At 40.0% G+C, this 14,001-nt stretch overlaps 1 protein-coding gene across 1 annotated transcript in view; it reads left to right on the top strand.

Moving 5' to 3' along the window:
* Window positions 1-2,579: 2,579 nt before the first annotated feature.
* The window catches only part of espn (espin), a 118,347-nt gene continuing 106,925 nt past the window's right edge, over window positions 2,580-14,001 (top strand). Inside the window, exon 1 of the mRNA XM_041799987.1 lies at window positions 2,580-3,057. Within this exon, the coding sequence (XP_041655921.1) occupies window positions 2,758-3,057 (300 nt within the window). The 5' untranslated portion in view covers window positions 2,580-2,757. The remainder of the gene's footprint in view (window positions 3,058-14,001) is intronic.

Raw genomic sequence — 14,001 nt, 5'->3', positions numbered from 1 at the left:
TGAATGATTATCTAATTTTTAAGGGGGGGGCTATCTGGCCCTGTGTGAAAAAGTAATTGCCTCCCTGAACCTAATGACTGGTTGTGCCACCCTTGGCAGCAATAACTGAAATCAAGCATTTGTGATAACTGGTGATGAGTCTCTCACATCGCTGTGGAGGAATTTTGGCCCACTCTTCTTTGCAGAATTGTTTGAACTCAGCCATATTGGAGGGTTTTTGAGTATGAACTGCTCATTTAAGGTCACACCACAGCATCTCAATTGGATTTAAGAAGGAACTTTCACTTGGCCACTTCAAAACCTTAATTTTGTGTTTTTGAGTCATTCAGAGGTGGACCTGCTGGTATGTTTCGGGTCATTGTCCTGTTGCATAACCCAGAAGCGCTTGAGCTTGATGGCACGAACTGATGGCCAGATGTTTGCCTTCAGATTTTCTGGTAGACAGCAGAATTCATTGTTCCATCAATCACAGCAAGTGGTCCAGGTCCTGAAGCAGCAAAGCAGCCCCAGACATCACACTGCCACCACCATGTTTGACTGTTGGCATGATGTTCTTTTATATCAAATGCTGTGTTATTTTTATGCCAGATGTAATGGGATGCACATCTTCCAAAGAGTTCGGCTTTGGTCTTGTCAGTCCACAGAATATTTCTCCAAAAATCTTGGGGATCATCAAGACGTTTCTCTGCAAATGTGAGACGAGCCTTTGTGTTCTTGTTTTTGTCAGCAGTGGTTTTGGCCTTGGAACTCTCCGATGGATGCCCCCTTTTGCCCAGTGTCTTTCTTATGGTTGAGTCATGAACTCCGACCTGAGGCCAGTGAGGCCCGCAGGTCTTTGGATGTTGTTCTGGGTTCCTTTGTGACTTCCTTGGATGAGTCGTTGTTACACTCTTGGAGTCGTTTGGTTGGGTGACCACTCCAGGGAAGGTTCCCCACTGTTCCCAGTTTTCTCCATTTGTGGATAATGGCTCTGACCGTGGTTTGCTGGAGTCCCAAAGCCTTGGAAATGGCTTTGTAACCTTTTCTAGCCTGATAGCTTTCTCTCGATCAGTTTGTTTCTCATTTGTTCTTGAATTTCTTTGAATTGTGGCATGATGTGTTTATTTTTTAGATATTGTAACCTACCTCACTTTGTCTGACAGCTTCTATTGAAGTAATTTCTTGATTCAACAAATTTGCCAGTAATCAGGCCTGGGTGGCCAGTGAAATTGAACTCAGCTGTCCAGAAACTGTGGTAAATCACAGTTAACTCATAATTTAACAAGGGGAGTAATTACTTTTTCACAAAGGGCCAGATATGTTTGGATTCCCCCCCTTAAAAAGATTAAATAATCATTCAGACACAGTATTTTCTATCAACATGGGCTGTCTTTGTGAAATATAAAAATTGGTTTAATGATCCGAAACATCAAGGGTGATAAATACGCAAAAAAAATCCTCAGGAATCAGAAATGGGGCAAATACTGTTTTACGGCTCTGTATCTGTAGTGAGACATCTCATACAAATATTAACTAAACTTACGGTTATATCACACTGGATATGACCTAAAACATGCACAATTATAAAATCATAAGTAACTTAACAAATGCAGGATTATAACACTTTTAATTTGGTTTTAACTAAACATTAAAACTTGCATGAGCCTTTGCTCTTCCATTATTGTCCAAATTCCAAGTGTCTGAACTGTTGGGTCGCCACAATTGCCACAATGTTGTAGTTATTTCTACAACAACCTTTAATGGCTTATCGATAAAACTTTTACTGACTGACTAGAGCAGTCTACCCCCGTGAAAGACATTATTCTATTTTATTAATTCTATTTAATTGAGTTTTGATCTATTTTCGCAAGAAAGCAATACATTAATAGCAGTAAAGGAGACACTAAAAATGAACATGACGTTTTAGCACCACTCAAATGAAATATGAAAGGGCAGTATGGTTTTCAATAGGCCACCAGATGGACCTCCTCATTGAGAAAATTGCTGGTGTCTGGTGATGTTGGTTTCACTGAACTTATGTAAAATTGATGGCGCTTAGACTGCAAGCAAACATGCCTGGGCATGTGTTCAAAAAGTCCATCTCAGACTCACTATTTGGCTAACTTGACCGACCACTCGTCAAGCCCGTTTTATTACTTTCTCCTTCTGGAGAGTTTTAAGTAGCCACTTCGTACTGTCCCTTTAACTTCTGAGCCGATTTACAAAGAGAGCAACAACCTGTAGCCTAAGCTCAGTGATCCTCCCCCTGATGGATTATTTAACAGGCGCTGAGTCCCATGTCGCCATCTGCTATAGGCAGAAAACACTGCGTATTATTCTCCCAGGCACATGATCCGAGATAGCATAAGGTAAACAAAGAACATTTTTCTAAGAGGGCGCAAAATCAAATTCAAACGTGTGCAACAAGTGTTGAGCATCCCGTGAGCATCAGAGAGAAGAAACGAATAACTAGGACAACTCGTCGAAAGACAAACAGGTAGTTATCGATCTGAGAAAAGCTAATGGACTGAAGGTAGCTTACTATGATGGAGTATTTCTTTAACCTGCCATTCAGTAAGGTGTGTGTTCGGAGACGGGTGGTTCTTTTGTCTAATTTGGCTGGCTGTACTCGGAAGATGTTTGGCACAAACTGAGCTGTCCCTCATTAACCCGGGTGACTGAAATGATCTACAATGATAAGCCTGTCCGCACGGTGAAGTGATCGGGCTCTACTCAGTACACTGAAGGCAGGGAGGAGTCGTCCAATCTGCAACAGTCATGGTGGTGGAGGGGGACAGGGCCCTGCTCGCCGCCAGACAAGGGGACTTGCAAACTCTCAGAGCTCAACTAGCGGTAAACTTGCTAACCAGCGACATCAAGGACGTGATGGGGGCTTCCCCGGTCCACCATGCAGCCCGGGCCGGGAAACTAATATGCTTACGTTTCCTGGTGGAAGAGGCAGGATTGCTGGGGAACTGTCTGGCTAACAACGGAGCAAGCCCCGCTCATGACGCGGCAGCTACCGGCAACCTGGTCTGCCTGCAGTGGCTGCTGACCCAGGGCGGATGTCGGCCAGAGGTGAGTTATACCTGAGCTATTGTTAGCTTCGTTTAAGCGATGCAGACAGAAGCCTAATTCTCTGCTTCCTCTGACCTGGATGCCTTCTCTGTCCTTTGCATGCTTCAGTTGAGTCGGTTGCATTTGAACTATTCATTTTTAACTGTCGCTGTATTTTGATTTTGTAGACATATGTAGCAATTATTTGTGATTAATGTTATAATACTTTTCAAATGCATTCTGTGTGTTTTTAAACTGTAGTTTTCAACAGCTGGATCGGGACCCAAATGTGGGTTGCAGAGCTTTTTTCAGTGCATGGGTCAGGAATATGAGCCTGTAAAAAAGATGTAATAATAGTCTGTTATGTGTGGAAGCCCAAGCATACATACAGCCATGCATTTAACTTTCATCATTATAATAAATACATTTTAGTCGTTTTCTTCTTGAGATGTCAGCCTTTCTAGCTGCTGATCAAGGGAATAACAAAGCTATTTTTCCCATAATAATGTTATGGAGGTCTTTATCAAACAGCCAAATTGACTAGGGCTCCAGTTATAATGTACTTCTTAAACATTTTTTGTCCTTATCTTTGTTTATCTTTGTTTGATTTAATGTTTTGTTGCTTCTAAGATTCAAACTACGACACATTCTTTTTTTGTCAGATACATTTGAGTGGTTGAAAATTTTGATTTCTCATGGGCCCTAAGGCTGTACCACCAGAGACCCACTGTGTTCTCTTACTGTTAAAATGGTCTGCTCAGATCAAGGGATATCAATATGATTTACACTTCATTATTTATTTACTGTCCCCAAAAGTTCTTGAACCCGGGAAACAGAATTACTTTTTTATTGTTTTGTGAAGTGAAGAGAGTTAGTGGTTTGGTCATTAAAAAGATATCACAAGATGGCAGCTGCCTGCAGAATAAATTAATAACAAATTTAGAATCAAGATCTTATGAGATGACGAGATGTCCAGAACAAGATGTGACTGCTTAATCTCAAAGCACTGCTCTCCACCCGCACACTCAGCACCTGAATGCATTTTTAGTAACATATTAAAAGTCAGAATGAAGATACACTCCAAGAGATCAAAAAATTAAAACTTTATTTTCTTACCAAACTTCAGCCCACGTAGAATTATAACAGGGAAGATCTTAGTAACTCTTAGAGACTGTTTTGGTTTCAGTTTCACTTCCACCATGCTGTCCCCATCCATCCATCCATCCATTTTCTATACCGCTTATTCTGTTCGGGGTCACGGGGGGCTGGACCCTATCCCAGCTGTCATCAGACAAGAGGCAGGGTACACCCTGGACTGGTCGCCAGTCAATCCCAGGGCTGACATATAGAGACAGACAACCAGGCACGCTCACGTTCACACCTACGGGCAATTTAGAGTCACCAGTTAAACTAATAAGCATGTTATTGGTGGTAGGAGAAAGCCGGAGTACCCGAAGAGAACCCGCGCGTGCATGGAGAGAACATGCAAACTCCACACATAAAAGGCCCTGACCGGGAAGCAAACCAGCAACCTTCCTGCTGTGAGGCAACAGCACTAACCCCTGTGCCGCCGTGCCACCTAAGAATGATGCCCCACTTCAGTGTCTCTGCTGGTAATTTGAGGAGTATTTACTTGAGAATGATTGCAACCTAGATCCTACAGGAGTCTTGGTGTAAGCTGAATTATGTCTGTGGTGTTCTCAAAGAAACACTCTTATATACCACAAAGTATACAGTATGTGCATACACAGTATTGAAGTAGCCAGTCTGGTATACCTGTAACTCTAGTAATCTTTCTGTTTTACTCAGTTTTCTAGACTTGCTGAATTTGTGCTGCAAGATATCCCAGCATGATTTAGAAAAAAGTCAGGGAACACTTTGGGCAGATCAACAGTCGTACCAAATAAGGAATCTGAGGATGTATTACACATAAGGTACATAACGTAGCAAATAATCCCATTAATGCTTGCGGGTATCTTTTTAGATCTTATTTTAAGTGTCAAAAGTTGCAGAAACACCTGCACTACTTTACAATGATTCCTGAAAAACCTTTTTGGTTCAGGGCCACAATGCTAAGATTTTAGACTATATGTAAGATATCATGATTTCTCACAACACAAACAGAAGAAGTACCTCATTAATCAGAGTTAATAAGGTGCTTGATCTAACACCATAATCTGTGATTCTAAATATGAAACAGTCTTAAGAGCTCTTTCATCAACTGTCACCATGGCTTTTAAAAGCTGCCTTACAGACTGCAGGAGAGTGACAAGGAATAAAATTAACCTTTTTCATTTATAATTTACATGAAAAATATTCGGTTGTGTCTTTGCTTTGTGTTAGTGCACTCTGATCATGACTCTAATATTCTTAAAGTTAATGTAAAGCACTCAATTGAATGGGGCCGCAGCTTTAGCTTCTTTGTAGATAAATATTGAGTATCAATACACACCTACCAAAATAGCATGGTTTTTCCATATTTGTACCCCACATCTTGACACATGCTAAAAGTTGATTTTAAATCAATATAACTAGACAACAGGAAAGCCAATTTATATCATAAAGATAGACTTTAATATCAGAGCTTTCAGATTCATAGTTATTTTCCTCTGCTGGTCATGTTTGAGAGAAACAGCCAGTACATTCTGCTTCGAAATGCAATAAATATAATCTTGAGAATTCCTTTTTTTCATGATGTGTGTATGGACTGTATTCATGAACAGAGTATACATTTTAACATTAGTTCTGTCAAGTTTGCAAAAACTCAAAAGAGGACCCACATGCAGAAAACTCAAAAGGATTTATTTCCAACACAAGGAAAAGTCTAAACTAAGGAACCATAAAGGGAAAAATGTCCTTAACGAAACTCACTTAAAACCAGAGGCCTGTACAACTAAGCTGGATTTTCTCTTATCCAGATAACTTCAGGATTAACCCTGGATTTTCTGTACGACGAAGCTGGCTCACTTCTTACCGGGATAAATCACCGCGGTAACTTATGCTGAAGGGCTAACCTGCTCCAGAGCAGGTTATATTCTTGATAAGAGATCAGCGAGAATAAAAGCACCGCACTCTTGGAAAATGGCCTGCCCATTCTTAGAAGATCCTGGTTGGTGCTCAGAAGAAGAGAAGAGCGCTAAAGAGAGAAAGAATATTTAGGGATAGATGATAGATAAATTCCGGTGATTTCATCCATACAACAGAGACAGTGTAGAGAAATAAAGCTGTCACTCACTGCTTTGGTGTATGTTTTTATATTGGATCTTCACTTGTTCCCAAGTCCTTTTAGCTCCACCAGGGTAGCATCTGAAATAATGGGGTTAATAATAATGGTCATGCTGAAATTTTCATCTGTCATTTTTTTTGGGGGGGGAACAGGCTCGATTTTATATGAAATTTTGCATCAGTCCAAGTTATCTAAATGGGTGAGTGATGATTCAAAACAGTGTCCACTGCTTCCTCCGCGCTTGCTCACCCTCACCGGACCCCTCCTCCCTCTCTCTCGCCCTAAATCCTCACTTTAAACACCAAAGTTTGCTCAATTATTTTGTGGATATAAACCATGGAAATATAACTGATAGATGGGTGATAGGTGATTCAGATCAGCACCTGTTGCTTTCTCACTCACCCCCGTCCAACTCCTCCCTCTCTCCCACTCCCAAAACATTACTTAAAACACCGTGGCTTGCAGGTGTGTCATGTGGATATCAGCTATGGCGATATAACAGCTAAAGGCATAGGCTACATTTGTAGCCTACTCAGAGACTAAATTAAAAAAGTTGCCCTCCATCTCTCCAACTTGTCTCAGTGCTATGATGCATGAATGGGTGCTGAATGAAGCTCTGTGTCAGGATGGATCCAGCAGGATTTTAAAGGAGTGACAGAGATGCAGGCTCGCAGTATGAAACTATTTACCACCTTTTAGGAATTTTCGCAGTGAAGGCAAATAAAAACGTATCAGACCCAGTGTGCAAGGTCAGAGTGCGTGACGTTTTTTTGGAATAATCCGAAAAAAAAAAAAAACGCATCCGAAAATCACGGACCCAGTGTGTAAAGACCTTTACTGCTGAAACATGGATTACTGGAATGCACAACTACTAAATATATAATAACAAAGTCAAACTGAGTGATCAGAGTGCTGTCTGTTTATATTGTCCGATGAATTAATATTGTATAATCTGACGAATTTACACATTAACAGAGTCGGCAGTTTTCTGCCAGCATTCCTTCCTGGTGTTTGCTGCAGTGACAGTGTTGCTTCTGGCCTGGATCATTGATTTAAATTCCTCATTTTTTTTTTTTTTTAAGAACGATTGTCCGTTCCTCCATTGAGAAATACACTGCCCTGCAGACTTTCTCCATGGTCAGACGCTGCAAACCCCACCCCTTTTATGTGAGCGTGCACTGATCCAGCTTGGAAAACCCTGGCTGCAATTAGCGAGTTGATAACAGCTTCGTCGTACAGCTGATCTGGATTGTGAATGTCTTGATAAGTCAATCCCGCTAACGGAGAGATATCCCAGACTTGTTAATCCAGCTTCGTCATACAGGCCTCATGTCCATAAAAACGCAAAATGCACAGGAGACACAAGGAGAAAAGCACACAGAAGCACAAGAAAGATGTATGATGATCTGACCAAGGACAGGGAGAAACACAGAATCTTAATACACAGGGGGTGATTGCCCAAAGAGAGACAGGTGTGACTAATGAGACCCAGGTGAAACTAGTGAGCGTAATCAACGTGGAGGGAAACTCAGGCAGGAAGAAAAACTGGAATCAAACACAAGGGAAGGCAACTACAAAAAAAAACAAAAAACAGAAAACATGGAACACTTCACAAGACAGTTACCAAGAAACACACAAGGACTGAAAGACAACAACACAGTACACTAGAAACTTAACTAAGGAAACACTGCAAACACAGGAGGATACAAGGGCAACAAACTATCAACCAAAGGGAATACAAAGAACACAACACAAGGAGGGCAACTCAAACACAGGGAGGGAAAGGATTTACAAAACACACTAGAACTATACAAGAAATAATGAAACAAATGGTAATAACTAGGGCTGGGACTTTATCGCATTAAGATTAATTAATTACATAAAAAATAACGCAATTGAAAAAAATAATGAATCTAATCTCAATTTATTTTTGCATTCCAAACAGCGCGGAACGTTTCTCGTTGCACAAGTTCCCGGTATACCCGTAATACTGATGCACAGGACACAATGCGCCAAACACCATGGAAATGGATGAGAAGTCGTTGCTGGGTTTGGTGGGCGGAAAATTTAGTTTTATAAAACTACCGGATGGAGACCTGGATAAAAGCACAGTTGTGTGCAAATTGCGCAAGAAAGAATTTGCCTATCACCGGCGCTCTTCTAGCCTTCGCTGCCACCTCAATGCCAAACATGCTGCAGCTAGTGCAGACAACATTCCTAGGTCGAGCCCGAGCAGGCAGTGTCGCCAATCCACACTCGACAAGATGACTGGGTTCAGAGCAGCATTTCCGCTAGACTTTTTTGTCCCCGGTCAAAATGACCGGCAGTCCTCAAGAATTCCAGCCATTTAGAACAACTAGCAGATGTTTGCTTTAACATTATTTGCTGCATTAACAGCAGCAAAACGCATAAATCTCTCTCTTGCTTATTTATTTTTTGTGTGTAAGTGGTTTAAAGTATCAAAATGAAAGCTGCGCTTTTCCTTACACACGCAGTCAGTCACACAATATACGCCGTCAGCTGCTAATATCAGTCCTCATGATCATATATACTGTAACTTCTCTAAAGAGAGACAGAGCCTTCGTTATAAGCTCCAAGTGGTCCATGCCATTCTGCACGATGTGATTCTGTGTTGACTACAATCCAACTTTATCTGAGGATTGGTCATAGGTAGTTTATCAAGTCCACTACTACTCTGTCTAGTGTAGGCATCTCTCTCTCTGCTGCTGCATAGGTGTTTCAGCCACTCTGCTAAACAATTCAGCCTTTCCATTACTTGCAGCAATGACATAAAATCCCTCCATACCGCTGATGATATCAAGCCTTTGGCTAACCAGGAAAACCTCACTTACATTAAAATTCTGCTTTACGAGAAAGCTCTGGTCAAACTTTCCCACTTTCCCTGCATAGTCCCCAGCAATACTGAGCATGCGCAGAGCTTTGACGTCGTCGTGCATACATAATTAGCCATGTGCTTGCTGCCTGAGGAGATCAACAACCCCAGCACCTTAGCTCAGTAGATGTAGTAACATTAGGCAACTTTTAGTTTATATTAACGCATTCTTGCAACATATTCTTCTAGGTTACACAAAATATTATATGAAAGTATTCAGTATTTACTTATCTGGTCATTTGCATGTTTTCTGCCGGACATTTTGACTGGTTATATTTTTATCTGCAAAACTTCCACCCTTTTTACAGGCCATTGACTGGCAAATGCTGGCTAAAGGAAACTCAGGTTCAGAGCCAAAATGAGTAAGTCTACGACTGGCAAATTAACAAACTTACTGGCAAAATGGATTGAAGTGGACTGTCGACCACTCTCGGTGGTAGAAGATAAGGGGCTAGAAGCGGTGCTACAGATAGCATCGTCTGACCCAAATTATGAACTCCCATGCAGAAAGAAAATTTCAAACAATGCAGTCATAACATTCCTTATTCATATTGCACTTTATGTTAACACTCAGTGATGAAAATCAACACGATTTTGTTGTTTAAGCTCATTTATGTGTCTATTCATTGATTCAGTCATATACCAAAATCCATTTCAATTGAAAAATGTTGCTTCTTGTGTCAAATATTGGTATGCGATTAATTGAGATTAATTAATTATAAAGCCTCTCAGTAATTAGATTAATTTGTTTAATCTAGTCCCACCACTAGTAATAGCTAAACAACACTAGAAACATGATATAACATAGAGCGCACAAACCATAGAAATACAAGGGCTACAGTAAACACCAAAGAAACTGAGAAGCTAAACAAAATAAAAATCTTGATCATGACAAGTTCAGTGAGGAAAAAATTCCTCTTCTAAAATTTTTAGGGGGAAAAAATCCCAACAAGGAGTTTTTTGCACAAACTAAATCAAACATTACACTTGGAAACCTCGTGTGTTCCATTTGATCTGACAGAAAATGGCAGAGAATATGTGCCAATACCGATACTGATTCCAAGATATATATATATATATATATATATATATATATATATTTTATTTTTTTTTTTTTTTTTTTTTACAATTATTATTGTTTTTGGCATACTAGTAATGTGTGAGGTTACATGAAGCTGTAGTAAACCACCCCTCTTATTAAAAAGCAAAAAGAAAATACAAAATGAATTGAATTTAAATGTATTCCACACAAGTTTATTTGAACTTCTACTAAAAAGTGAATATCAACTGTATCCAAAAAACGAGCTGGAAATCCCTGTCTATAATGCACTTTAATGAACCTCCCGCCAATAGAGACTACTGTAGCTTCAGTTAATGGCTGCAGTCTTCCTCTCTGACCCTTTCTCTGGATGTAAGGTTGTAAGCTGTTAGCGTGTCATAAGAAGCCCATGGTACGACAGTTTTCCAAAGTAGTAATTGGAAATAAAGTGATATGTGGGCTGTTGAGGGTTAAGCTCATGTATGACTACTCACCCCAAGTGAAAAGAGGACAAATATGACAGCACAATATTAATCTGCAAAGAGGAACGAAGGCGGGCAGCGCTAGCTTTCAATGCTAGCCACGCTGTGGAGAGTATTATCATGCTTACATCACACCCACTATTCTTTGTGTTCTCTCATCTTTAGACTAGTTTTGACTATTCAAAATATAGATTTACGTTTAATCAACTAGGTAATTATGCCGCTAAGAACATCCTAACTAATACTAGCTCCAAGGCTCTCAAGTTTTGATGTGAGATTTATGCTGGCTTGGGGGGGGGGGGGGTATCTTCGGGTTATGGCAGCACTAACTACATTTTTAAATTAAATTAACAATTTAAATGTGTACATCCAACACAATTCTTTTTTTTTGCTTTTAATTGTCAGATGTGTCACATGTATACATTTAAATTGTTTTGGATTGAACATCTTTTTTTCAACACTTTTTCCTCCCATTGTGGGCATGCCCAGGGTACAAAATTGATACAGGCCTAAACATTTTCATTAAAAATGTGGTCTATAGGCTACCATAGGGACAAAATTGACAAGGCTATACAAAGAATTTCAATGGCCTTTAGGACTCTGTTCAACTGTTTGAGTCAAGCGTAAGCCACATAGGTGTGTGTGATAGGGTTGCCACCTTTTGTGCATTAAAATAAAGGACGTCCTGCAATCCTTGGAGCCACAGCCATCACAGGCCAGAGAATTGGGGTGCCTTTACCATGACTGCTGTGGTATCACTCTTTGAGTTTTGTCATGTAGGCCATTGTTTACTTTTTGGAGTGTTTTTAAAATTACAGATTTCAATCAGGTAACTTTTGAGGGGATTACTGTACTTTTGTCAAATTACACAGCATCTGTTACTAAGTAAAATAAAAAAAAACAAAATTTTATGAAATGGTGGTCCAAACAAAAAAGCTGTTTTTACTTTATCAGCCTCAAGAGATGTGTGGGAATAAAGAACTGCGACACCACAGTTTGGCTGTTTTGGACCCTGTGTCTGTGTTGTTCTCTGGAAGCATGGATTTTATGTCTGCCTGGCCACTGTGCTCCCCAGAAAACACTTGACAGCACACACTGCATTAGGAATTCTACTCACTTTCACCACTGTTGTCCAACCAATTGTTTAATTCTCCCGCTCACTTCTGTGTATATATAAATGCTCCTGCACTGCCAGTATTTGAAGCTGTCACGGTGTCACCTCTCCCTCCCGCTCCACTTTTCGCGAAGAGAAGATACGCCTTACTTGGCCTCTGATTGGCTCTAAGTTTTAGCTGACCAATCCAACCGACAACTGCAACAAGTATTAACCAATCAGTGGCAGAGTAGGAGGTGGGATGAAAATATGGAACAAATGGCGGCATTTAACTGTCAAATATGGGACGATTCCGTATTTTAAGGGACAGGTGGCAATTGAACATGTTCCACTGCATATATAGCGGTGTAACTTGGTGGATGTCACACAATAAATTTTCATGCGTGAGAAATACCAGGTGTGGCGGGTGAGAGTGTAAAAAGGTTAAAATGCGTGTGTCACACTCTGAATGCGTGAGACTTGAGAGCCCTGTAGCTCAATTACACACAGATTGTCTCATGTTAGACTGTGGTGCGTTCATGGTCTACTGCAAACTGTAGGATGGATTTGGATTGGTCACTTGGATTGGCGCCGTCAGTCAGATATCCGATATATTGATTACTTCCATATCAGACCCGATACCGATATTGGATCGGATCGGTCCCATCCCTAGTTGGAAGTCTTTGTGAGCCCCCTGAACCTGTTTCTAATGCAGTGCCATCTGAGAGCCCGAAGATCACAAGCATCCAATACTGACCTTCAGCCTTGTCCCTAGAGATACCTCCAGACTGTCTAAATCGGTGTTGTACTGTCGGTGTTGAGATACTCAAAGTCTTCACAGTTTTACGTTGAACATCTCTCTGAAATTGTTCCACAATTTAGTTGCAGTTTTTCACAGATAGGTGAACTTCTGCTTATGTTAACTTCTGACTGAGAGACTCTGCCTTTCCAAAATGCTCCTTTTATACCCATTCATGGTATTGACCTAATTAGTAATTAACTTGATTAGTTACAATATGCTCCTCCAGCTGTTTTTAATTAGTAGCCTATCACTTATTTTTCCAGCTTTTTGTTGGCCTTTCCCTACTTTTTTGAGATTATTTTCAAATTGAGATAACATCTTACATTTAAAGGTAAATTGTCTTTCTCAGTTTCAACATTTGACAGCCTTGTTTATGTTCTAATGTGAAAAAGACATTGGTTTATGAGATTCGCAAGTCATGGCATTTTTCACAGTGCCCTAACTTTTTTAAAATTGGGGTTATTTCACTTCTATTCGTCACCGACAGTAATCGATTATTGCTTCCATCCCTAACACATTTTATTGTCGATGATTCGTTTGTTGTGTCCGTGCACCTTTTTTAGGCAGCTTGTTGCTATTATGTTTGCAAAACGTTTTCTCAAGCTGAGATGCTTAGAAGTGAGCCATCTGTTATTCATACTATCTCTATCGAGAGTTGCGCGTACTCAACAGTGATCTACAGAAAAAGAGGAACAGAGAGAAATGGCAGCACCTGATGCAACGTCTGCACGTCCTAAAATTTCCAAAGTCTTGGAATATTCAACTCTTGATGGCCCAAAAAGAAAGACAGCTTGTAAAATAAAGCAGACTATACATATCACGGGAACACAGCAGTGCACGAGCATTTGAGAAGACGTCACGTGAGACTCATGACTGATGCAGCACGCTCAGCCAGCTAATGTTTTTACTTTATATGCTAAAGAAGGTTGGTCATCCACTGGCGATGTTGTCCTGGCTTTAAAATTAATGTAATACTACAGTCCTGAAGACAAAAGCCAACGCATTTCCCTTTTTACTTCTAATTTAATAGTATAACGTAACAGTGACATTTTTTTTCCTCATCCCATTTTCTACCTCTGATGTTAACACGTTACATAGGGAGTGATGTACGTCACCTCTTTCACTGCTTGTCAGCACGTAGACAGTGAACAAATACAGAACTCTAACCAACATACAATAATTTGCATATTTAATTAAAACATTTTTATGTAATTAATAACTAATGTATTTTTATATATCAGCACTTTTGCCTGTCCTTGGTTTTAAATGGACAAAAACTTTATTTTTTACACATTTTTTGTATTAAAGCTGCAACATAAGCAGTTAAGTGTTATTAATGCCATTTTTGAATGAAGAACTTGGACTTATTGTCTAGATTCTTAGTTAATACATGTTTGTAATTACGTCAAAGTTATTTTTTAAGCTGTTAG

The sequence above is a fragment of the Cheilinus undulatus genome, linkage group 11, assembly GCF_018320785.1.
Source record: "Cheilinus undulatus linkage group 11, ASM1832078v1, whole genome shotgun sequence".
Classification (NCBI taxonomy): Eukaryota; Metazoa; Chordata; class Actinopteri; order Labriformes; family Labridae; genus Cheilinus; species Cheilinus undulatus.
Note: the sequence above shows the minus strand (reverse complement) of the source record. Positions and strands in the feature narration are given on the sequence as shown.